The sequence below is a fragment of the Meleagris gallopavo genome, chromosome 28 (genome assembly GCF_905368555.1).
Source record: "Meleagris gallopavo chromosome 28, MGAL_WU_HG_1.1, whole genome shotgun sequence".
NCBI classification, from domain to species: Eukaryota; Metazoa; Chordata; class Aves; order Galliformes; family Phasianidae; genus Meleagris; species Meleagris gallopavo.
In genome coordinates this window covers 4,210,338-4,236,134 of record NC_139431.1, presented here as the reverse complement: position 1 = coordinate 4,236,134, position 25,797 = coordinate 4,210,338, and the positions used below count along the sequence as shown (strand labels likewise).

At 51.7% G+C, this 25,797-nt stretch overlaps 1 protein-coding gene across 9 annotated transcripts in view; it reads left to right on the top strand.

The window, feature by feature from the left end:
* ANKS1A (ankyrin repeat and sterile alpha motif domain containing 1A) overlaps nucleotides 1–25,797 on the top strand; it is an 85,616-nt gene that overhangs the window by 39,137 nt on the left and 20,682 nt on the right. For all 9 annotated transcript variants that reach the window (XR_014879969.1, XR_014879970.1, XM_085210722.1 and 6 more), the window contains 3 exons: nucleotides 4,139–4,716; nucleotides 16,993–17,059; nucleotides 25,233–25,339. Coding sequence is in view for 7 of the 9 variants with exons in the window: in XM_085210722.1 (XP_085066848.1) it covers nucleotides 4,139–4,716; nucleotides 16,993–17,059; nucleotides 25,233–25,339 (752 nt within the window). In the remaining 2 variants the exon portion in view is untranslated. The remainder of the gene's footprint in view (nucleotides 1–4,138; nucleotides 4,717–16,992; nucleotides 17,060–25,232; nucleotides 25,340–25,797) is intronic.

Here is a 25,797-nt window from a genome sequence, read left to right as displayed (position 1 = left end):
CAGCAGTTTGCTGTCACATGCTGGAGCATTAGGAAAAGTTGGCTTATTGTTTCGGGCAGAGTATCAGAAGCGGTTTGAGCCAAATGCTTTCCCATCTCCTTCGGTAAGGAAACTACGTGCAGTCTCACGCATGAAGTCAGGGCTGTCAGACCTTGTAACAGGACTTGAAAATAAGCCAAGAGTGGTGAACTGTGCCTGGACTGATTGGGAGGAGACTGTACAACTCCTATTGCGTGTAGGGAGAGACTGAAGGAGGATGAATGCAGAAAACACCTCTGAGTGTGGATGCCTGTCTTGCTTGTGAGGAGGGCCATCCGCCAGTGCTGTCAGCAGCCTCAGGTAGGACTGCATGGGTCTTAATGGTGGTTATCAACAATTGGTGCTTGTTGAGGTCCTGCTGGCATGCTGCCATAGCAAGCCCAGCTCGAGGTCCTCAGCTCACCCTTCCTCCTGCTGGAGCTTTCCTCGGCGGTTGTGCTGGTTCAGCCAGAATGTATTGCAGTTCTCTGAACCAGATATCTGAACTGACCCAATCACAAAAGGACAAAACGTGCTTCAGAGGGATTTTTACTGTAGGGTGGGCATCCCTATAGGGAATGCACAGGCACACAGGGCTGTTACAAACCAGGGTTGGAAGGAATGGAAGCTTCTTGGTTTGCTGTGAGATGAATGGTAACGTAGGACCAAAGCCTGACTGCTCTCCTTTGGTTTTGTCATCACTGCAGGACAGATCCTTTCTCCATGTCTTTGATCCAAGCCTGCATTTCTGTTGTCACAATGTATTGAGAAGCTTCCATGCAGGGTAACACAAGGACAGCGTTCCTTCCCTTCACTTTCTTGAAGGGCAGTGGGGGGGGGGTACACATGACCACAAGTTTCGGTGGCTTTTGGAGGATAAATTTTGTCTCAAACAACCGAGGTGATGAAGATACATTTCTGAATTTCACGTGCAGTACCTCACTATGTAAATGAACCTTTGTGTTTCTATTTTACTGCAGTTGAAGGTTATTTCTGCACCTCTAAAGTAGTACTCTAAAGGCCAGCTTTCCTCTCTGCTGCAGCCTTTTATGCCATAGGAGCTGGATTTGCATGCTCACCACCTGACAAATTACATGATGTAGCACAGAGAGCCTTTTGTAGGTGAAGATTAGAGACTGGAATATGTCCTTGCTAAATTCTAGGGTTGGGAAGCTCAAGCAGAGGGCGGCTGCAATAACAGCTTGATTCTCCTAATCCAGGGGCATGAAACAAACCCTCCTGATGATATATAGGGAAACAAACTTGCTGGAGGCAATGTGGCTGCAGCTTGGTGTTAGGAGTTTGGGGAAGTGCTTCATATCTGGGATCATCAAGCTGCTGGCAGGGGAGCGTGTAATTGAATCCTTCCTGGGAAGCAGACAGTCTGTGCCTGGAAATGCGCTCTGGTGCCCACTTGCAGTTGAAGGAAACCCTTCTGTGGGTGAATCCTGCAGCAGGAGCTGGCTGAAGAACTCGGTCAGCTGTGCTTGGGTGTGAAACCAGCCAAGGGACTTGAGCACAAATCCGTATTTAAGGACGACTCCCTTTTTATGAGTGAAAAGGTGCAACTGGATGGGGATGCTTTCAAAGGCAGATAATAAATACCTAAATCCCATGGAGTACCACAGATGGATGGACCTGGGCTCTCTCTGCTTTCCCAGCCCTTAGATATTATTTTCTCCTTGCCCTGTTTCAATGTGTACTTTAAAAGGGAATACTGTTCAACTTTTTGCCATGATCACATTGGCTGAATTGCATAAGCAACTTACCCTGAAAATGTACACAGCCTGAAAAGGCCTGTGGTCACTGACCAGCGCTGGCTCTGGCCTCTCCTGTCACCCTGGGGCACCTTGAGTTGAAACCCCAAAAAGTAAAACCTGGGGAGAACCCCCTGTGCACCTCAGTGGTAAAAAGAAGTGAGGTCACTCCTTCCATCCTACATGTGAGCTTCTGCCTGCAGCTTTTGGGGCAGCCTGCCTTACAGGCTCTGAGATGTCTCTTTCAAGACGTTCCTCATCTTCTGTGCAAGTGCTGTTCCCTTTGCTGCATCCCTTCCTTCCCTGGCAGCTCTCTTGTATTTCAGAGTCTGTCTCCATCGTCTCGAGGATGAATGGGCGGCTGTGATTTCTGTGCAACAGGAGCCCCTTTGTGAGCTCTGGAGCACTTTGTTCTGGCTGCACCCAGCACGTGGCACAAACTGCCCTAAGCTGCCTCGCTGCATTCAGCAGGAATGGCAGTGGAGGTTAAGCTGGGACACGGGAGAGGTGAGGAGAAGAGGGAGGGCTGTTGAATTGGTAAAGGATCCAATACCTTCCAGTCCATTACAGGGTAATGCGCCCGTGTCCAGTCCCTCTTTCAGGATCTGTAACTTTCCTACACCAGCCTGTGCTATATATACAGCATGTCCCATCTATTCTGAGCTTTCTCTCCAGCATTACAACCTCAGATCTGTGTGCACACCGACCGAATACAGCCTGACCTTCACTTCTTCCCGGCGCTCCCAGCCCACGCTGGGCACAGTGCAGGTGAGGCTTTGCAGTGACGCCTGCCCTCAGTGGCTGCAGCCACAGAACGTGTGGGATATGTATCCGTGCAAGATGATCAACAACTACTTCACTGTCCTGGAATCCCAAACTCATAGGATCCGGAACAAAATAAGCCCCAGCATCACTTGACGCCGGCGAGCAGCGAGGTCTGCCAGCGTACTGCCCTGGCTGTTAACCTCTGCTCGGGCTTTTGCTGTTCCTGACTCAGCTGCCAGCCCAGCAAGCTGCTTTCTGCATTTCTGTGGAGTAAACAGATGCCTGTGAGGGACTGGCTGGCGCTCGCAGGGCGCGTGAGACCCCGGGATCTGCATGGCGTGCGAGGATGAATGGCTGATTCAGGCCCTTCCTGCCTCATTTCTGGTGTGGGGATGCACCACAAAACCAGATGTGCTTGGAAATGAGCTGGTCAAGCTTAGTGCAAAAAGGATGCTGAGGGGAAGGAGCTTAATTTCACTATTGTTGCTAATAGCTGCTTCTTGTTAAAGATAAGCCAAATTGATTGGTTCGCTTTGCCTCGCTCAGTGAGATGAGTGTTCCTTTGCCAGCTACTGAGAGCAGCAAACCCAGGAGTTTCCTCTCCATGTCCAGATACCCTCCTTATGGTCACGTTATGGAGGTGCTTTGTTTTATTGCTCTGCTGCAGTGTGCTTTTAGTTGTTCTCCAACCCAAGTGTTTGTGGCAGTAAATAGAAGTGGTTAAAATCTGCAGGCCACCACAAACAGGTGGTGGGGATCCCAGGACCTGCGAGCTGTGTTTCCTTGCTTTTCTAACCTTTGCTTTTGCAGTTCAGATGCACGTGTCTAAAACCTAGCTGAGGTGAGTATGTGTGCTGGTGCACACACCTGGCGATTGGGACCGGTCAATTATTGATGATTTACCTGATATTGGGGATGTTAGCACAGCAGTAACCAAGTAACAGCGCCGCATTTCTGGGACAGCCACTGGTGCACACAGCTTTCTGCATTAGCATTCAGTGCTCAGTGCTTAGCTTGCAGCAGAGAGCCTTTTTGATGGAGCTTTTTATTGCATAAACTGTTTATTTCTCTCCCCTGAGTAAGGAGGAGAGGTTAAACTCGGAAACCACGAGGGAGGAAGGCATTGTTTTTTTTGGGGAGCAGCTTTTGGAACTTGCAGGTTGATTGCAGTCCAGAAGTTTTTCCCACCCTGCAGCTCGTGCCAAGAGCAGGGAGCACTGCTCTAAATAACGCTTTGGCCTTTATGGAAATGCATCAGATGTTCCAGGAGCTCCGTCTCTGCTTCTCCTACCTCGCTTGCTCTCTCTGCAGGATATAGTTAGCACTTGTCTTAGCCTTATATAGCAAGGCCTGATAGTTAGTGTTAACAGGAATAAAACAACACGGAGAGCTGCCAGATTGCATAAATCAGGCCAGTGTTTGGAATTTCATAAATGCCACGACTTTGGGTACAAGTTGAGTACGCGGAACAATACGGAACTGTTCTCTCTTTATCTCTCCCTCCCTCGCTGAGGGAGGGCAGAGGGAGAGCTGGAATTTCGCAGCTTCTTCCATCTTTGAAACTTTTTTTTTCTTCCTTTGCTTTCATCCCCCTGAAGACCACAGGAGGAGCAGCGGTGGCCGCAGCCAGGACTCTGCAGACACCCAGGACATCCAGGTTCCGGAGCAGTTCTCGGGGTTGCTTCACGGTTCTTCCCCCATCTGTGAAATAAGCGAGGACCCTTTCAGGCTCGTTCCTTCCGCGGAGAAAGGAGGCGTGGAAGCAGCGAGCCACCCACCTGCTATGCAGCTGGAGGATGCTGGTTTACCTGCCTCTGCATCAGCACCGACCGGCTCTCCAGAACAAAACCAGAAAGCAATCTACGCAACCGTCCAACACGCTCACGTCAGCCGGGCGGATCCTGAAACTGTAGGCACGCCCCACGTGCTCCAGCACCCCGGCGGTGCCGAGGACGAGGGGGACAGAGGTGGTGCTGTGGGCAGAGCCCACCCGGGGAGCAAACCCAAAGCCGAGCTCAAGCTCAGCCGCAGCTTGTCCAAATCAGACTCCGACCTCCTGACCTGCTCCCCAACAGAGGACGATGCCATGGGGAGCCGGAGCGAATCGCTCTCCAACTGCAGCACTGGGAAGAAGAGGTTGGAGAAGTCGCCGTCCTTTGCTTCGGAGTGGGATGAGGTGAGTTTGAGTTTGCTGGGGTGCTGCTGTGCCAGGGATGAAACTGTGCAGCGTGAGCTCCTCTCTGCTGCGTTGGCCTTCAGAGGGGCTCGTGGGTGGTTCGCGTTATCTTCACTAATTCGCATCTCAGCCAGAAAGAAATGCCGAGTTACAAGCGGTTAAAACTCTCTTTTGGCATTTAACACCTTAATTGGGGTGGGGAGAAGCAGAACTGCAAGGAGTTGGGGGCTTTTCAAAGGTCTTGTTGTTTTAAGTTACTTAAATGCAGGGCAAGCCAGATAAGTTTAGCACCCCCAAAATGAGGGAGTATTGATAACAGCGATCCTCGTGGATTTGTGTTGACTCCCTCTTCCCAGTCCTTCCCCTTTGGACCCCCAGAATTCAGAGCAGAGGTTTTGTGCCTGGGTCCCTGCTGCTGGGGGTGAGCTGCATCCTGGGTTCACGGAGCTGGAGAGCAGAGAGTAATTGAGCTGTTTTATGTATGTAATAGCTCCTACTTCACGTGGTGATCTTGGAGGCTTGTTAGAAGGCACTTTATTGTAGTCCGGGAGACCTATGGATAGTTAAATATTTCATGCTCAGAAAGTTGGCCCTGGTGAACCACTCGGGCGAGATTAAGTGTCCCTCTGAAATCCAGCACCGCAGCATTACTGAAACATTCTTTGGAGATGATTCTGTGCTGGTGGAGCGGCGGCGCTGCAGAAGAGATAAGCTCGCATGAACCACTCTTTGTACACTGAGGGGAAATAGATGGCCCCGGCGTGTGCTGGGGGTCAGGGCTGTGTGTGCCGGGCTCGTGGCAGAGGGGAACGGCTGCCCCGTGGGATGCCTGTGCCTCCTGCCTGCCCCTCGTGTGCTTCGGCTGCCTCTCTGACCCAACCCAGAGATAAAATCACACGTGGTGGAAGATGGAGGTATTCCACAGTGATAAGAGTGGGAATCGTTCCTCGGCACGAGCCCGTCCCTCAGTCTGGGCGCTTTCTCCCTGGTGTGTCTCTAAATACCTATTTTCCTCTGCAGGTGTTCCGGTTGCCGAGGCTTTGCTGCTAATTAGCTGGGTTAGTTGCAGTGCAGCTGCTAGCGAAAGGTTTTGTAACGGAAGGCACATCTGAAAGGAGCAGAGAGCTTTCCCTGTGCTTTTCATGCCTCACCAAACTGTTTACAGCAAATGTTGAAAGGGAAAGGAGCCTCTGGCTTTGCAGTGCTGCACAGCTTTACTGGTAGCAGAGGTCAGAGCTCAGCATGCCTGTGCTTCCGCTGCTTGGAGAAGGGAGCCTGCAAATCTGCTTCCCTGCTTGTAAACAGAAAGCGTGGCTCCCAGCCCGTGCTGCCCAATGAGCCACAGGAGGGAAATCTGCTTTTCCTCCGCGCCGTGTTTAGGTGAGGAAATTTAGAAAGAATGTGAAAAATTCCCATCTGTCTGCAGTGGAGCGGGTCAAATGTGAAAATATTTGTACGATCAAAACCTGATGGTTTTACATGTTTTCCCACTTCTGAGGTAATTTGAACACCTCGTGGAGGTGCTTTGGAGCAGCACCCTGTGGCTAGATTTGCCTTGGGCTCTCCTAGCTATCACAGCCCTCCTCAAGTGATTCCAGACAAGACTCCCTCGTCTCTGCCTCAGTTTCCCCATCTGTGAGATGTGAAGAATCCCACTGGAAAACACTTTGCAAAGCTAAACGTAACGAGACAAGCCAGTAGCTGGTGATTCGTTGCCTTTAGCTTGCTTTGCTCCTTTAGACTCCATGCGGAAGTGTGCAGGGTCTCTGTCTGCCTCCTGGTACACGTGCAGCTCTTGCACTCTGTGATGCTGTCAGCAGGAGGGGCACATTTTGTGAAGCAGAGCAGTTTTTTGGATAGCATGAAACGGAGCTGCTGCTGGTTGGTGATTCATACGGCCAGTCCACTTCTTGCTATAGAATATCATAAGGCTCCTATGGCTGGTGGTGAGAAATGCTGGGCTCGCACCTGCAGGGAACATTTGGGTGTTGTTTTTGTTTTTGCAGTGATTGTATGTGTAGAAGGGGGCTGATCTGGCCAGTCATAATGACGGCACTAAGATTTAAATATAAGCAGAAGTGATGTTGCTGGAAGTTTAATTAGTTCCCTGAATGGAGGTAATGCAGCTGCCCTGAGTCCAACGTGACTCTCAGCCTCGGAATTTCCCCAGCTGACAAAACCTCACTGAGCCACTCTGCCTGTGCGTTGGGAGGAACAATGGCAGATTTATAGGCGTTATTCCGTTCCTTTTAATAGCCTTTATGCAGGCAGCCCAGGAGGAAAGCGATCCATGTGCAGCTGCAATGGGCACGGAAGGGCTTTGCCCACAGCCAGCAGTAGGTGTGTCTGCTTGGGGCATGGGGGCGAGGGGAGGGACCCGGTTGTGTCTGTGCATGGCTGGATCTGTAAGCAGAGCTGGCATCGCTCGGGGCCGTGGGTGAGTGTGCACAGGGAGATCTGCTGCTCGGACAGAAGGGTCACGGCCCTGCAGCCGCCCGCTGCCAATGCCCTTTGTTGGAAGTGGGAGGTGGTGTAGCTTTGCCAGAAGGGTGGGCTGGGGAAGGAGTGATTCACTTGGCAGCATTCTGCCCCGCTCCCTGCTGAGCAGTTCCGAGGGCCTGGCCCAGCTGCGTGCTGCAGAGGAGCACACACCATGGCCCCCAGATGCTGTAAGCAAGCATGGAGGTCAGCAAAGCAAACAGGGCTGTATTGCCCAGGGAGCAGAGGGGGACTGAAGGAGGTGAGGATCAAAACTTGCTCCTTCTGCTGCCTGGGAAGTGAGGGCAGGGAGAGGAGCAGCAGAGCAGCGCCCTGCAGAACTCGGCAGAGGGCTGAAGTGATGAATTTGTTTGGTGTAAGTGGCTCATGAATATTGAGCAGCCGTGAGATGAGCGCACAGCCCCAGCATCACTCACCATGAATTTTGCATAGGAGAATAAACTGTTTGTGTTCCTGAAGAAGCGGGGCTCAGCCCTGCTGCCTGCCTGCTCTGTGCATCCATCCAGGTCCGTTTGCAGGTGCTGCTGCAGGTGAGCACACCTGGCAGGGCTCGGGCCCAGATGGGCTGAGCTGTTTTCCCCCTGAGCATCACGAGCCTCCTTGGATGAAAGGCAGGTATGAACCTCTGTTGGCAGTTTAATGAAGTCTGGGGGATGGACAGCAGCCGTGCTTTGTTCCGGGCCCATACGATCTGATGGCTTTTGGCCAGGTTGAGGTGCTGAACGATTCCTTTTCTCCTGCTGCAGTTTTGGATCCTCCTATTCCTCGAGCAGCTGAGTTTGACTGTGCTGGAGGAGAGAGCCCAACCCTGCAGCTCATCGGCAAACTGCTCTGCTCCTTGGGGAAGCAGCTCCTGACAGTGAGAGCAATTAGTGCTGCTACAGCAGCCCCAGGGGGCAGCGATGGCTGGAGAGGAGCTGGGCTGTGCTCCCCACCCCTGCTGTGCTGTCAGCTTTCTAAAAGCAATATTTCAGGTATTTGGGAAATGTGCTTTTTGCAGGACGAGTGACAGCCACTGAACACACATAGCAGATAAATTGGGCTCTGTTTGTCCAGGAGATGAGCTGAGCTGACCTGTCTGATGCACAGACGGTGCTGTGAGTTTGGAGGTGGATGGAACTGGAGGTAACGGTGAAACAAATGGTTTGGGAAGCCTTTTGGGGGGCAGAGCACAGGGCGTGCTGCTGAGGAGCTGCAGACCTGGATCCCCACGGCCAGACGTGGCCTCTTCCAGCTCTCTGCCACCAAATGAGCAGCTCCACTGCTGAATTTGCAGTGAATGGCTCAGAGGGTTCCAGCATCAGCTTCACAAAGTGAGGTGGCTGCTGTGTCTGCAGCTCTTCCAGGAGGAGATTAAGCCTGCTTCAGAAGAAACTGGGGGAGCTGAATAAAACATGCTTTTTTTTTTTTAGCTTTTTTTAGAAAAAGGAAGCGCACAGTCCACCACTTTGATGCCTTCCACCCCCCCCCAAGTGGATTAGCTGATGAATTAATGAATAATTTGTGTCTAATTATGGCGCTGGACAGCCATCCTCATCTCCTGCAAGCGATTGCAGCCTGTGCTGAATGTTCCACAGGAGTGAGCTGCACAGCCCCATTGCTTTCTGCCATGGGTTTTGAAGAGCTGTGCAGCACGATGGTAGAGGTTGTGCTCAAGTGGCTTGAAGTGCTTGAGCTCCATTCACCTTGTCAGGGCTGCTTGGCTGCTTAAGCACTCTGTGGAATTACTGCCTTAATTACACTCTTAGAGTTGGGGATTAGAAATATTTGCATCGAGATGTGAAACTTTGAGGAAAGCTCTCGATGCCAAACCCACCACTGCCTTAAAATACACTCAGAAGTTGAAATTCAGAGCTGCACACTGATGTTGAAAGGAAATGCAAATCTTCCCCTTTGCTATTCAGGGGGAGAGCTGCTATTTTGTGCCTGGTGAAACTGCATCCTGTAAGAGCTCGGGGTTCCTTGTTCTGACAAGCTCTCAGCTCACCTGCTGGGCAGCAGCTCCTGCATGGCCAATGCTGCGGATCAGATACTGAGGTTTCAGGTGACGGCTGCAGGTGGGGAATCCAAATGTTAAGCCCGTCCTTGCCCCCCACCACCTGCAGCTTGCAAGCTGTCCCGCAGCATCCGAGGATGGTACTGGCTCCTTCCATCCTTGCTTGTCAGCCTGTGCTGCCTAAAAACTTGATGTGTCCTGTGGATTCTGGTGTTTAAAGCTGAGCTCTTGCCTTGGCTTTGAGCTGTGGCAGTGGGCTGTTCCCAGCCCCAGGGCCCTTGCTGTGCTCCTCAGCCCCCATCCCCTGCCTCCAGCTGGCTCTGTGCTCCTAAGGGCTCCTTCCAGGTTTCCCTTTGCTCCTTTGTAATGTTTTGTGATACTTTGGTTATGGGAAAAGAAGTGATACGCTCAGTGTTTTCATCCTGACTTCTGCTGTTCTAAACAAATGTGTCCTTCAGGATCTCAGTTGTCTTAATTAACAGGCTGATTATTCTATTGTCTCCAGATCCCAACGTTTCCTCTCTTTTTTCCTGTGCTAAGGTCAGGAATTCTTATCATCCTCAGTGCTGGACATTTCCCTTTGCCCCACTGGCAAGATTTCTTCCACCCTCACATTACCTTTATGAACACTTGTGTTTTCACAATTCGGGTTTGCTGTAAACCAGGAGAGAACGAAGCGTTCTGAGCCAAACAGAGCCTGCACAGCAGCCTTGTTGATTGCAGTTCTGCTCTGAAGGGCAAATGTAAAGCCCAAGCATTCCTTATTCAGTCTTTCTTTATATTCTATTCCACTTTATGGAGCATCTTAGAGCGCTTCAGAAGTTCTTCTTAGAGCAGTGTGTGTGTATGCAGTCCTTCTGAAGCCTTCCAAAGCAGCCCACCTGTGCTGCAGGAACTTAACACCTTGCCTTTGGCCACGAAACACAGCTGTGGGGATCTGAATTGCTTCAATATCCTTCAGCAGTCTTTGCCTTTCCTACGGTGAGTTGACAATAAGCAGCATGCAGCCATCCCACCTCCCTGAGCACGTGTTGTCTCATTGGCATCCATCATCTTTCTTGGCGTGGTGACATCCAACTTTGCTGTGCACTTAAATAACAGATACTGGAGGGGCTCTGAAACTGCTGGTCTGTGAAATATACTGGTTGTGAAATATAAATGCATGGTCTGAATTCTTTGATTTCTAACTCTGGTGTTTGGACAAAGATATAGGTGTGAAGCAGCAATCCCTGATCCAGGCCCAAAGGAGTTTCCTGGAGACCACAGTGAGCTGGAAAATGTGTGCATTTATTTGTGCATTTATTGCTGAGCAGCACTTGCAGCACATCCTGCAGTGCACAGCAAACTCAGTGAGCTCTTCCTTGCGTTTGCAGTGAGGAGCCAGCAGGAATTGTCCCAGAGCCTTTTCCTAGAGAAGCCCTGCAGGACTGTGAGGTCCCTTCCAACCCAACCACTCTGTGCTTCTGACTGGCTCTGAGCAGTCTTGCCTCCACAAGCAGGGATGAAACAGCAGTTAATAGTATCAATCATGTATTAACCAAAGACTTTTCTGGGGGAAAGTGCCTTGGATCATCTGTTCTTTGCATCAGCAGGAGAAAAGTGGAGCAGGCAGGACCTAATTGCTCGTTAAGGCAGCACCTGTTGTATTGTCTCCCAGATGAATGTCTGCACACAGATCTCTGCTGCCTGCGAGTGCCCTCATTTTGAGCCTGCAACGTGTTGGCTTTGCAAAACACCTCCTGCCTTTCCCTGGGGTTTGGCTCCTGTGTTGTTATCTGTGCTGTTGTTGCGATTACTGCCATGATGCTGAAGGTTTCGGGCTGTGTTGCCTGGCTTTGCTGGGCTGCAGGCTGCGAGGTGTGGCTGCTGAATGGGAAGCAGCACATCAGGTGCAATGGGCTTCATCTCACGTTGCTGCTGGGGAAGGCTTGGCGGGGGCTTTTCACCACCTGTCTGCTCAGCTTGAAATAAGAAGCAGGAGGAGCTGGGCTGGCGCGATGACTGCCTTACCAGAAGCCTGAGAGATGCTGTAGCCGTGCACTGGGCTTGAGGTTGGTGATGGCAATTAACAGATGTTCATTTTGAGGTGCTCATAAAGGCTGCATTCAGCCCTTGGTTGCCCTGCCCTGCTCAGGGTGCAGCTGCTGCTGGAAGGAGCAGCTCCATGCTGAGCTCCCCATCCACCCGGACTGCTTGCAGCATCTCAAGAGATGATTTCATAAGTCAGCAATTAAAAAAAAAATAATAATAAAATTCCTAAATCCTGATGAAACTGCTTTTCCTCCCAGCAACCCCCAAATAGCCAGCTCTTGTTTACCAGCAAATCCACGCAACAGTTGGTGGTGCTGAGCAGGAAGGATTCTGCCACTGTCTGCCCCGTGCCCAGTGTTGTCCACTGACCCCAATGCATCCTTATTAGTTTGCTTTTTATTTCTTACAGCAGCTGTGTCAGGCTGTAAGGAGGCTTGTTGCTTTGCAATTAGGGGTGTTCTTGTTGTACTCAAAGGGGTTTTTTTAAGCTGGAGAAGCAGCTTGTTCTATTTTCTTCCCATTTTAAGCTTAGTGTGCCCTGTCTCTCCATTGTAGGAGCTTAGAAATAATGAAGCCTTAACCCTTGACACTTGGTAGGAACTGCCAGAATTTCTAATACTGATAACCCTTAAACCCAACCTGGAGGAGCTTTTGGGAATAAAATATACTTGTGGAGCTGCTGCCTCATCTGCTGAGGTTTAACCCTGGGCAAGTTTGTATCGTAGGTTACGAACTCCTTAATGATAAGGATTTATAATGGGAATCCTGATATATTCTTAATTATTCCTCTGCTGCGGGGTGTCATTATGGTGCAGTGATACCGAAGATAGCAGCCATTTGTTTCTGTGCGTCTTTACTTCATTACAGGCTTTGGTCTGAATCACTCTATTGCTCCGTATCTGTGTTCCTCTGCTGTATGCTGTGTTTATCTCCTCCTGCCCAGGGATGCTGCAGAACAGTGGTTTGAAGCTGCCCACTGGGGAAGGAGCCTCGAGGGAAGCAGAAAATCCTGACCCCATGTGAGGTTTTTCCTTTTTGTATGCAGAGCTCAGAAAGAGATGGGGAGCAGCGTGCAGCACAAGAAAGTGCATGGTGGGGGGAGCTGAGCCTGAGGGGCAGCAGCAGGGCTTGGAAGAGACCCCTGCTGTGCTGTGTGTACAGCAGTGATGGCACTGACAGTGCCCCATGGTAGCAGGGGAGCAAAGCTCCATTGCATCTTGTTCTGCTTATTTGTGATTGAGAACAAGTCTGAAGTTGTTACGGGGGTTTAGAGGGGAAGCACTTGGTTGGAGTTGCTTGGTGCCCTGATGTTAGCTCAGAATGCTGGGTTTTTTTTGAAGGGTAGAAGCATCAGAAGTGCTCTCCTTTGTGCACTGAGGCGTGCGTGGGTTGTGACGGTGATGTTTGGTGTGCAAAAACGGGCACTGGGGGGGCATACGTTCCCTCTTGGAGCTGTTGTGGGCTCGTGGTGTGGCCGTGGGGCTCTGCTGGGGGCAGAGCAGTTCAGGCTTTGCCCATTTTCCGAGGGGCTGCTGGGGGGGAAGCTCTGCTCAGAGCCCATCTGCGGGAGCAGAGCTGTGGAGCTCTCTGCAGAAGCTGCTTTCCCAGATGCTGACATGCCCATCTGTGTCACTTCTCATCCCAGGACAACCTTGCTGTGTCCTTGAGAATCACTGATGCTGCACGCGGAGACCAAGCACAAAACTTGTGCTTTTATACGGGTGGTAAATGTAAGGGCTTCTCTGCTGCGGGTTTGTTTTTATTTGCCCCCCTTCCAGAAAGCTCCTGTAGCACACAGATGCCCCCAAACCAGGGTGAGAGCCACACTAAGGGAGCACTGCTCAGTGTTGTGCTTTCTGAATGGAACTCCCTTTCCCTGCATGCAAATGAAGGGCTGCAGGCTGCTGCCACTGCATGAAGCCCTGCTTTATTTTGGTGACAAAAGCCCCCTGGCACTTGTTAGCCACCCTCTGTCTCTCTCAATGGATTTGCTGGCTCCAAACTTCAGTGGAGGGAAGAAAGGCAGACAAATACAGACCCCATGCTCCCACCCATCAGGGCAGGGGGCAGAGCCCCATAGCATCAGTGCTGGGTGCATGGCATTGTTTTTGCCCCCTGTGCTGCGTGGCACCTCTGCAGAATGCTGTCCAGTGGGGATGTTATGGGGCAGCACTTTGTCTCCTGCACACGTCCTGACCATTGCATCCTTCTGCTGTGGGGTGAGGAGATATTTGCAGGGCTCTGGGGTTGCAGGAGGACCAGCTCCAGCATCCAGCTTGGCTTCTATGGGTCTTCTACAAACAAATGCCTCTTTCCCCCATTAATGAGAACTCAGCTGCTCGGGGTGGTTTGTTTTGAGACAGAGCTCTGTTTTGGAGTCAGTTCCAGTTGCTATGTTTTTGTGGCTGCTTGCCTGCCTGCGTGGAAGCCCTCACCACTTCCCAGCCCAAGGGTGATGCTGAGCCGCACCCAGCTCCTTTCTGAGGATATTTTTATTTTTCAGCAAGGCTTAAGCAAATGTGCAAATCTATCAGTGCACACAACCTCCCTGCAGCACTGCACCTCTTGTTTTTTGGGTTTGCTGACCTTCCTTTCTACCAAAGCATTTTAGCTCTGCAACGCTTTGTCTCCTTTCCTTGTAGGGCTTTTGCTTATGGCTCACGGGCCAAAGGAACTTCATAGTGCAGATCCTGCTGCACCCTCCAGATTAGGAGTAACGTGTATGGTTGTGTATATCCCACAAACGGATCTTGTGGTTTTATTTCTGCGGATGCAAAAGGAGGGAAAGAAAAACACACAACCTGTTTGGAGTGGAAAAAAACAGGTTAAGCCAAAACAAATTAGAACTGAGCGTTCAGGGTAAAACCAAGTCTGAACTGCAGCACTATATTTAAACACGGTATTTTTGTATTTAAATAATTAACCACTGGGAAAGAGCAGCCTAAAGAAGCATTAGTGTATGCTGTTTTCAAGGTATCCTCTCTTCCATCCCCATCTCAGTGCCACAGAGTGCAGCTGAGGACCAGGTGTGGAGGGCAGGGATGTGTCCCTCCCCTGTTTTTATATCTTTGCAGCTTATTCTTAGCACCTAGATGCAGGTGGTCAACCAGGAGCTGGTTTCTGGGCTGGCATTGGGCATCACGGCACAAAGGGAGGGGGAAGCAGGATTGCTTTGTGAGTTGCAGCACTTCTGCATCGCCCAGGCTGTCTCTGGATGGACCCAGTGTTTAGCAGAGGGTGATCCCAAAAGATAATCCTCTGGCATGTGATTCTTCCCCTGCCATTCAGCTTTACAGAGCACTGGGCAATCCCCTGCTTTTGAGGAAACGTTTGTGGGCGTTTTAGTGCTGCAGGAGCACCTGCAAGTCTTCAGCACAGAGCTGTCAGAGCTTGGGAAGCACTGACCCCTGCAAGGAGAGCAGTCACTGCACCAGGGGAGCTTGGCCTGGCACCCACAATGAAGCTGTGCTTTGGATCCAGCTATGGAAACAACCACAAGCAAGGAAGGAAGCAGATCTGTCATGGTGTCAGCCCGTGGTGAGGGCAGTGCTTCAGCATCTCCTACAGCCTGGGCTCAGCCCAGGACTAAAGCAGGCAGTACTGAAGCCCTCAGTCTTATTTGGAGATGAGGTTTATTCTGCACCATCCCCGTATTTTCCTCCAGTATTTCATGGTCTTTATGTGCTGGTGGTACATAAGGGCACCGTGAGATTTCAAGGCTTTGCTGGGGAGCTGCTTGAAGGGGCAAAAGCAACTGAAGCAGGTGGTTCTGGCTGCAAAACATGCATTGAGACCCTCAGGTTGGCTGTCTCAGTAACCTTCCCCCACAAGCAGATACAGGAATCAATGATTTTCAGTTACTTGATGTCATCTGCAGGCTCGAGCAATAGCTGCTGCATCCCTCACGCGTCCTTTGAGCTTCGTCCCAAGTAATGAGAACTGGAAAAGCTCTTCAGAGCTGAGCTCGTGGAGAGGAGCAGAGCTGATGGAGCAGAGGTGAATGCCACAAATGCCTCCAGTGGAGGAGTTAGCAGGCATGGTTGTAGTCAAAGAAATACTCAGCAAAATCCAGTTATTTCCTCTGAAGCAGCTCCAGTTTTGCTGACCCCACACTTAGAGTTGCTGCAAAGTCGTTGATTTATGGAAGGGCCTGAAGTTGAGCTGAGAAACAAGATGATTATTTTTTCCTGCAGTTCTCAAAGCTGCATTTCTGGGACTTCCTTATTTTATTCAGCCACAGGACCGTAAATAGCCAGATGTGATGGGATGATGACCGGCCGTGGCATTTGTGTCTGAAGGAGGGGTTGGTGATGTGAGCACTGCAAACCGAGCCGCCCTGCACGTGTTTCATGTTATGCTTGTCACTTAAGTGCCGCCTTTGTCTGCTTGGAATTGGGATATTTTTGCTGCTTACGTGACCTCATTCTTTCTTACTGCATCCTTTGAGCTCCAAATCCCGTTTCTTGTACAAGCAGCTTGTGATTTCTGATGAAAGTTCTGAATGATTTGTCTCGTGGAAGCAAAAGCCATCACATTCCAGGCAATCACATCCATTCTCCATCAGGAATCAGGGCTCTGACCGCTCACCCTGCTGCTCCATCAGTGACCCTTTGGCAGCGTGTGCTGCACCAGAAGGGCTGTACTGGAGATGTGGGTTGGCAGGAGCCTCTGCAGATGGGCTGGGAGCTGTTTGCCCAGCCCTAACAGAGTCCAGCCCTGAGCTTGCACTGCTGCTACTGGCACCTGGGGAGCAGAGGGTCCAGGAGAACTCAGCCTCCATCCCCAAAGCTGTCCTCAAAAAGACCAGAAAGAAAAAGCTGTATAAGAGCTGAGGTTCATTTTGTTGCCCTCTACGTCGGACTGTGCATCAGCTTTGTGTACAGCAGCAAGCCTTGCAGGAGTGCTCTGCCTGGAGGTTTCTGCTTGGGAATGTCTCTCTGGGGGCTCTTTGGGTTTTTATTTTCTGCCTGGTTATGGATTGGAGACAGAGGTAAGCGAGCAGACCTGAGCCTCTCCGGGGTCCCATTGCTCTCTGAAAAATACTAGGCTTTAATTGGTTCATGGCTTTCAACTATTAAAAATTCAGAATTGATGTACTGAGCTGTGATTTATCAGGTCTTCCATCTTAGCAGCATTAACCTGGTGGTTGTCACTGCCAGTTTCCCACTGTCAACTTTTGCACAACCTTAACTTTGTTTCCTTTGTCTTTTGCAAAAGCAGTGATTTATGTCCAATTGTAAATCTAAAGATACCATTGCAGGCAGTGGTTTGTGCCATGTCTTAATTGCACGTGCTTTGCTTCCATCCCTTGGTTTGCACAGAGATGGATGGGATTGTCTCCTGCTCCCTCTCCTGGGCAGCTGAGGCATTTGCCCCCCTTTTGCAAGCTTCATCTCTTTTCAAACTCTTTCTATGCAAGGGAGGCTGTGTGCTCCTGAAGGTAGAGCTGAGGGCTTTGGGGATCCCGTTCTCCTCCTGAGGCTTATGCTCCAGAGGGATGGGTTTCTTGCAGCTGATGGTTTTCAGGCACGGGCAAGGTGCAGAAGGGAAGGATCTGTAGCATCACAGCTTCTCTGCATCCCTTCTGAGTCACCCACCCATGAGAAGGGCTGTCCAGGCAGAGCGTTGTGCTCAGAGGTACCTTAATGGCCTTCCCTGGATCCCTCTGGCTGCCACGTGGTGGGGAAAACCCTGGGACCGCCTTTCCACTCTGTCAGTAACACAGCACGTGCTTCTTGTTTTATTTCCAGATTGAGAAAATCATGAGCTCCATTGGCGAAGGCATCGACTTCTCCCAGGAGCAGCAGAGGATCTCAGGTAGCGTACCCAGCTCGTGTGTGTGTCTTTGTGTGTCTTTGTGTGTCTTTGTGTGTCTTTGTGTGTCTTTGTGTGTCTTTGTGTGTCTTTGTGTGTCTTTGTGTGTCTTTGTGTGTCTTTGTGTGTCTTTGTGTGTCTTTGTGTGTCTTTGTGTGTCTTTGTGTGTCTTTGTGTGTCTTTGTGTGTCTTTGTGTGTCTTTGTGTGTCTTTGTGTTTTTGCCCAGAGCAAAGCCACGTGCTGGCTGCTGTGACCCAACCTTGGCTCCAAGAGGGATGGCTCCAGCACAGCTGAGCACATCTCTCCTTCCCTTCTCATCAGAGGGTGGTGAGGCACTGGAACAGGTTGCCCAAGGAGGTTTGGATGCCCCATCCCTGCAGGCATTCAAGGCCAGGCTGATGTGGCTCTGGGCAGCCTGGGCTGCTGGTTGGCGACCTGCACACAGCAGGGGGTTGGGACTGGATGAGCACCGTGCTCCTTTTCAACCCAGGCCATTCTAGGATTCTATGATTCCCTTTTGTTGGCAGCTTCCAAGAGCTGGAGCAGCTCCTTGCAGTCCTTCTCTGTAGGTGGGAAGGGCTGGGTGCTGTCAGCTGCCTGGGACATGTTCTGTGCTATTCTGTGAGTCTGCAGCAATGAAGTCAGCTCCAGGGTGTGCGGCCCCTTGCCTTCCCACTCCTTCAACCTGATCACATCCCCACTGGTGTTTGCTTGATGTGTAGGAGGGAGATCAGATCTTCTGCATGTACCAAAGGATTCAGTTTGCAGCTGAGAGGTGTTGTAAGGGCTCCAGCCTGCACCCAGGGGAGAAAAAGCTCTACTGATCGCCAAGCCTCTTTAGTTACTGTTGTTCTCAGCAGAGCTGCTAAGTTGGACCAATTACTTCCATCTCTCTCCTGCCTCTCCAAATATGTTTGCCTTGAGTTTCTGCTTTTCTCTGGTGGATAACAACAGAACTTTCGTTAAGCAGTCGCTCTGTAATGGAGCTGCTGCATGTTTGCCTGTTGGCTGCTCTCACCGCCCCACGACAAGCTCGCTTTTGTTTCACATGCATAATGCAGCAGCAAGATGCTCATTTTTGTTACATAAGCATGGATCCGTCCCTTCAAATGTGAGCAGAACACTTGACAGCCCTCCACACACGCGTGCTGTGTTCTGTAAGGCTCACAAAATGCTTTTGTTTAGAGGATGGGATGGGGTTCTGTGCTTTGAGCTGTGTCGGTGTGACTACAGCCAGCAGTTTTTGGTATCTGCAGCAGCTTATTGTGTATTTAAGAGTCCCGAATCTGTTGTGTGGATTAGTCTTCAAGTCTCAAACCCAAAGGGGAGGGGTCCGTTTCCCTTTCTTCTTCAGTGTTCAGGCCAAGCAAGAGGGGAAGGAGTGTTTAATCTTCCAATACTGCCTGTACCCAGGTGCCACCCAGAGGTGACTCTCAGCAAGGTGCAGTAGGTGGCTTTTACATCCACATCCCAGCTCGGTCACAGCCTGACGTGGCACTCAGCCACATGCAGTGCAGCTCTGGGTGCTCCAGCCTGAGTGAGCTGCTCCAGGGAGCAACTAAAATTAGCCATCAGGAGGTCTGTCATCTGTACAGTGCATGGCACAGTTTTGTGTTGGATTCGGAGAAGAAAAATATCCTGATTGCAGTCAAATGTCTTAAAAGTCAGCGCAGAGGGAAGCAAAACCAGCCCTGTGATTGGGGTTAACGTGGGCTTTGGGGTCATTTTCTCCCCCATTCCTGGAATTTTGCTGGAATATTTTAAGACCTCTTTGCCAACTTTCCATCTGTGGAACTCCAGATGCCCTGTCATTGCTTCAACACAGACACAAGACATCGCATCACTTCTTGGTGCAGCTCTTGCCTCTGTGCTTCCATGACCTTGAAGCACGCGGCTGTATTGGTTTTATTAATGGTGCATGAGATGATGGGGCTGTGCCTTTTGTCTTTGCTGTTAGAAATTTCCTTGAGCCAAGGTGAGGGAGGGATCCTGGTGTCATTGAGTGCATTGATTTTCCTCAAACAGAGCAGCATCCTCCTCCAGCAACTGTTATAACTCTTATCTCCGCAATGCAGCATCGGGAGATGATCCTGGGTTAAAACGCTTTCATTTTCATAAATGTTGTAAGTGGAGGAGGTTGGGGTATGGGGAATAGAGCTGCTTGCCCTGAGTTTGGGTTCAGGATGCAGAGCAGCTGTCAGATCCAAGTTGGTTGAAAAAAATCTTCCTCCTTCAGTGGCCTAATTGTGTGTCCTGGCTCTGTGTGCCAACCCGGAGCCTTCTGAGCTTCCATCCCCTCTCACCCAACGTTGACAACGCTTTTATCCCATAGTTCTTGTTCTTTCTTTTGAGGAAAGTGCATAGGAAGGGGAAGTGGGACTGATGGAGCTCTGATGTCAGTGCAGACGTCCCTGGATGTGCCTCTGTCCCACGAAGAGCAGCCCATCTCTCCCCAGCACTTCTACATGGCTGAGGTGCTCCTGAGGATTAATTCTTCTCTCCCGAAAATGCAGCTTCACTCTGGAAAGCAGCAGCTGGGTGATGAATTTGTTCCTTCCGCTGCTGCAGGCGGAGCTGCGAGTCCTCAACGTACGGAGTGAGTGCTGGGCTTCAAAGGAGGAGATAATTGCTTGGCTTTAATGGAGCCTTTGAAACATGGCTGTTTGGAGTGAGACACGGCGAGCAGAGCTTGATTAAATGGATGCTGGTGAACTTTGCTGTCTGGGGACCGAGGGGGACTGAATATCATGTACTGCTCAAGGGTTTCAGACAACCCGAGCCTTGAAGATGTTGGCTTAGGAAATGCTTTTTGTCAGTGAGAGCAGCTCAGTGGTGGCACAGCTGTCCTACGGGACACCAACCACGTGGCACCGTGCGAGGAGCCAGGAGCTGCCCTGCCTGCCCGGGGCCACAGCCTCCTCCAGATGCTCCTGGGTCTCTCTGTGGGATCTCCCTTGCCATCACTGCTGCAGCAGGGCCGGGCAGGTTCCAGCTGCAGGTCGGTGTGGCTGTTGTGCTGGCTGAGTTCTTTGATGGGGTCAGTCTGCTGTGCTCGCAGATGTGGGCGATGCCAGGCTTTTCCGAGCACAGCTGGAGGTACTGCTGTGCACTAAGCGAGGCTGCCTGCAGCAGAGGTGCTTCCCCTGTTCTTGACGAATGAATTCCTCTCTCTGCATTTAGTCGGAAGCAAAGACAAAAGCAGAACTCGGCTTGTTTGTCTTCCTGTGGTGTGATGGAGGACACAGGAGAGCTGCACCACCAGGGACTCTGTGCTCGTGCATCTCTCACCTCAAACTGCTCCGAGTGGGCAGCAGCTCCCACTGATGAGATGCTAATACACATTGCACATGCAGCTCACGCCTGCTGAGTACAGCTAATCTCAATCCATTTGTCACTTGGGCTTTTGCTTTGGTGAGGAGGGACCCCCATGCGCCCGCAGCGGGGGGTTAACCCATGCCTGCCCTAAATACTGATTAGGGCTTTTATGTTTCCCAGGGCCAAAGGGCTTTGCAGGGGTGCGATGCAGTGTGTGGGGTTTGGCCCAGTCCAACAGCAGCTGCTCAGCACCCAGCGTGCAGCCAAGCCCCCTCCTCTCCCCTCCCCACCGTGGGCTGTAGCTGTCGCGGCGCGTGTGATTGATCGATATCATTAGTGAAGAGGTCTGACATGGAGGGGAGAGGAGGAGCTTTGCACCTCAGCAAGAGCTGCTGCTGTGCAGAGTTCACAGCAAAATGGACACCCGGCTCAGCAGCAGGCAGAGCCGTGAGCTGCCTGCTCCTTGTGCTGCATATCCCCACGGGCTGAGCTGCCTCGTGCTCAGGGCTGCCTTGCATGCAGATCTGCAGCCGTGCTTTCCTTTCCATTACAGTGAATGCAGAGATGCTCTGCCAGCCCCTCGCTGTGAGGTTGGAGCCCATCCTGCACTGCCCACAGCCCAGCCCTTCCTTTTTCTGGTGTTGTTTCGCTTTTGCTGCTCAGAAGTTTGCAAGGGCTGTTCTGATGGATCAGATCGCCTTGCTAACGTGCAGAAAGCTTCCCAAGTGTGCTCTCATCTCCAAAATTGGGTGGGTTTTGAGAACACTGGGGCTTCTGACTCATTTTGTGCCTGGGATCACTGATTTGCCTGTAGAGACTCAGTGCCTTGTTTGGTAGCTGTGCAGCTCAGTGTGCTTGGGTCTGTGCATACAAGTGGTTATCACGTACAGTTGCTTTGGATTTAGGAGAAGCAGGGGACCTTGGAGTGGTGCTGGGACAAGGCCTGGTCCTGCTGTGCCCCTTGCAAATCCAGGCAAACTTCTGCACCTCTGGTTCCTCTTCTGTAAAACGGCATAACAGAACCACCACTCCATCCCCAAACCTTGCTGTGTAAACCCAATCATCTGGGCCGACAGGTTCAGCCTCTGATTTCCTGCTGGAGCACGTGAGGAAGCCCTTCAGGGTATTTCTCCAGCAGAATCCTGATGGTGGGGAGGTGTAGATAGGGGAGAAAGAGGTTCATCAGATGTGTGTTGGTAAGTGCTTCTGGGATGATAAAGGATCGAGGAACAGCATCTCTTAAGGGGTTCTTAACCCCCACCCTAAAGGCTTTTTTGACCTGGGAAGAGAAGTTTGCATTCAGTCTGTCTCTGTGCACCTCTGTTTTGCAGTCACACATTCTATTGAGCTCCAGCAACCTGCTCCTGCTCACCCCTTCCTTCCTTGCAGCCATGGGGCAGTGGGACAGGGGCTGCTGGCTTCGGCAAGGAAACCTGTGTGCTGCTGGCTGGGCTTCATCAGGCAGCATTCCTGTCCTCAGAATTGAGGAGCTGAGTGGGTTGTGCTCTGTGAATCGGCCTGATGCAGGCAGGAGCTGTGCTGCATGGACAGCAGTTACCTTTGGGGCTTGGTGAGTTACCTCTGAACTTGGCTTGAGACGTGAGAAATGTGCCTGGTGTTTGGCTGGGCAAAAGAGGAAGAAATATTAGCAGTCTGCATTTGGCTAATGGATTTTAGTTCCAGTAAAGTTGTATTTCTTGCATCTGACAGCACTAATGGCTTCATCCTTCTTGCCTCATGCACTGCCTGAGCTCGTAGCCCCATCTGTAGGTTTAAGGACTTCCACCTCTCATCAGCCCCAGCTGTTGCAACAAATGCCTGCCTTGCTTCTTCTACATGTTGTCTGTGTGTGTGGACAGCACTTCTATCAAGGCTGGCTTGGTTTTGCAGCCTTTTATTCCCGGTGAAGCTTGGCTGGGTGCCCTCAGACCACGCCAGGTTGTGCTTTGTGGGCACATGGGGTGATGCTGTCCATCAGGCATGCCCTGCTTATTCCTTCCTCGAGGAAACAGTCAGGTTTAAAGGGACCTCTTTGAGCCCACCGTGCCCCTGTCCCTGTGCTGTTTTCTTTGAGGGGTGCTTTGTCACCTGAGAAACGTTGTGAGAGGAGCCGAATTGCTTGCCTTGCTTTTTTCTACAACTTTTAATTATTTCTGACTACGTTCTGCCCACTGTTCCCCTTCCACAGCATTCCCCATGACCTTTTAAAGGCAGGATTCCTGAAATTTGGAGCGGGAGGAGAAGGAAGGAGCTGAGTTGGCTGAGAATGAGCATTTATTTTAATCAGAAGTTGTGATCAGGCTCTTGCTGGGGGGCACGGAGGCTGGCAGTGATCTGCTCCCGTGTCATCCTCGGAACATGCACATCTCATGGACTTTTCTGGCTTTAGTCAGGGACGTCCAAGGCATCTGTTCTCTTTTTCTTTGTTAACCCCTCCATTCCCCTTTCCAAACAGCCCCATTCATTTTGCCTTCATTTGGAGTGGTTTCTAAACCAGAAAGCCTGCGCTTGGCGTTCCTGCAGGTTTTCTCCTTTAAAGGCAGAAATACGTTTATGAGTGTACGAAAGGTGAAGTGAAGTAAATAATATTTTTTTAAAGCAAATTCAGGAGCTCAGGGAAAGGAGCTGCTGTGGTTTTGTTCCCCCGTGCCAATACCCCGACTGCCTCCAGAAACGCGTGGTGTGCAGCGAGCCGTTTCCTCACCTCCCCCTCAATAAATTAATCCTCACGCAGCCACAAATCACTTGGAACTGTCAGAGCAGACCTGTAACATCATTTCTTTGAAAACACGAGCCATGCAGTCCGTCACCGAGCAAACACTGAGAAGTCAGTCATTTCCACTGGAGGGTGATAAAGCTGCCGTCTCCCTCCCCTCTCCTGCGGCTTCTGCTGCGAAGGCTGCTTGCTGGATGGAAAAGCTGGGAGGGGTAAAAGAGGATGGAGAGAAGGGAGGGACAGGCGATGCGAGAGCAGCAGACAGGACTGCGAGCGTGGAGCCGGCTGCCTTCAGACAAAGCACTGCTGCAGCTCTGCAAGGACGCGCGATCGCCGCCGGTGCGCCGGGAGGACCCACAGGAGGGAAGGATGGAGAGCCCAGGGCTGGGCACGGCAATTCCAGGTTCAAATGCTGCCCTTCTGCACAGGCTGCGTTAGGGGAGGAAGGCAGCAGCCCTTTATGATCTCCGCATCTCTCGTGCTGCAGTGTGTGCTAGGAGGGCTGGCCGGCTCTCCCGACCCCGGCTCTCCCGGAGCAGCAGGATCCCGAGCCCCAGGCAGCGCTGTGAGCTGCACACCGTGCGGCCATTGCAGTGGGCGGGGGTGGAAGGACGGCTGGGAGGCTTCCGCACAGCTGCAGGTGACCTAAAGCTTCAAAGGAAGCAACTCGGTGTTGGTTGTTTTTTTTTTTCTTTCCTTGGTCATCTTTCTATTTGCATATACCCTTGAATCACAGACGTGCTAAGCAGACTGAAGAAAATCCTGCTGTCTTGCATAGCAAATGCCCTGATGAAAAGGAGATCTCTGAACTTTTCTTGTCATCTCTTAAGCTTCTCCAGAGGAGAGTAACAAGTCCCCAGGTTCTCTTCCCGGGGTGAAGGAAGGAGAGCTTGTCTGTATAGCTGCTGCGGGCTGTTGGGAAGATCCTCATTTACCAAAGGCTGCCAGGAGCTGCTGAGGCACATCTCGGACTTGAGCTGCTGCAGGAGGAGCAGAGGGTGTGCTCGCTCTTGTCTCTTTTTGTTTGGCCGTGGCTCGGAAGCAAGGAACTGAAATGCCTCATTCTCCAGAGCTGCTGCCCCTCTGAGTCAGGGGCTCACATGCAGCAGCCACGCTCAGCTGCAGAGCATGAAGGAAGGGCAAACGGCAGCATGCACCAGGCAGCTGGCAGCACTGGGTGCACCGGTTCCTCTGCCCTTCTGGCTGTCAGCCCTCGTGGAGGTGTAGCTGGGCTCTGCCAGGCTGGCACGAGCAGCGAGCCCAGGTGCCATGCGTCCGGATAGGCGGTGACACGACTGTGTTGGGACCCTCAGATTGTGCTCGGGGTCACTCGCTCCTCTGCTCCTCCTAATGCACTAATGGAGAGAAAAAGCCCTTACCATGGTTTGCCTCTTTCAGGACTGCTTGGGGAAAAAAAGTAAAAGCCCTTCTTATCTTCTGCTGCAGTTTGTGTGCTTTCTTTGTCTTGCATGTCTTCCTGCGGACAGCTGCTCTGCTCTGCTTCTGCTGCTTTCCTGAACCTCCGCCGTGTGCGTTCTGTGTCTCGGCTGCATGAAGATGCATTTTCTCTCTAGCTGCTTTGTGCCCTCGATGCTCCTGGCCCTCCCTGCAGCCCCGCTGGGCAGCGCAGCGCACCCAAAGCCGCGTGGAGCAGAGGAGCCACACGGTGCTGTGCGATCCTGAGCAGCACTCGCAGTTGTGCCCAGCGGGGAGTGCCGGGGCTGGAAGTTGGCCGCCCTCCTCCCGCCCCTTCTGATGAACCAAGGAGAGCACCAGCATCCCCGTGGGGTTGGGCTTTGTGTGTTTGCCTGGCAAGGAGCTGCCCGAGCCCTGCAAGCGCTGCATGTGATGATGTCCTGCTCCCAGGACGCTTTGCTCGGGCGCGGGGTTCCTTCCTCTGAGTGCTCACTGGGATACGATTAGACCCCGAGCCTTTGGATGTGCTGGAGGCTCCTCGTCCATGCTCTGTGCACACACGAGGAATTGTCTGCCAGCCCACTGATTGTACTCTGAGCATAATTTTTTGAGTTTCCTTATGGTAATGACTATGATGTGGCAATGCCATCTGTCTTCCTCAGAGTGCCGCTGCTACCGCCTTAACAGTTTTTCCCTTTTCAAGCGTCTGCCGATTCCTCTCTCGTCAGGTTCTCGGATGCTGGAGCAGAGCGTGGGGGAGTGGCTGGAGTCCATCGGCCTGCAGCAGTACGAGAGTAAGCTGCTTTTGAACGGCTTTGATGATGTCCGTTTCCTGGTAAGTGGTGGGCTGGGACCCACGGGCCGATGTCGGGATGCTGGGTCAGCCCTGCTTCAGGTTCTGCAGCCCAGCAGGGTGGGTCTGGGGCTGCGCAGAAGGTTGGACCGAAGGAGGATGTGAGGGCTGTGTTGGTTCCTCCCTCAGCACCGTTGGTTCGGTTGTTTCGGATATAAATTTGATTCTACCGCCTCAAATCCCTGCGATGTGATTTGCTGGAGAAGTTGGAACTGAGGTTTGTTTGTGTGTGAAGAAAGCAGCAAACTGCCTATGTCGTGGGTGGGAGACCTCTTGTTGGAGGTATCCTCGCTCTGAGCGGGCCAGCAGGGCTTGGTGAGCTGCACCTGATTGCCTTGGCACTGCTGGCTCTGAAACCGAAGGATGAGAGCAGCCTCGTGTTTCACATCGTGGGGCAGAAACAGGGCCGTGGTGCTGAGCTCAGAACCTGGTGTGGGACA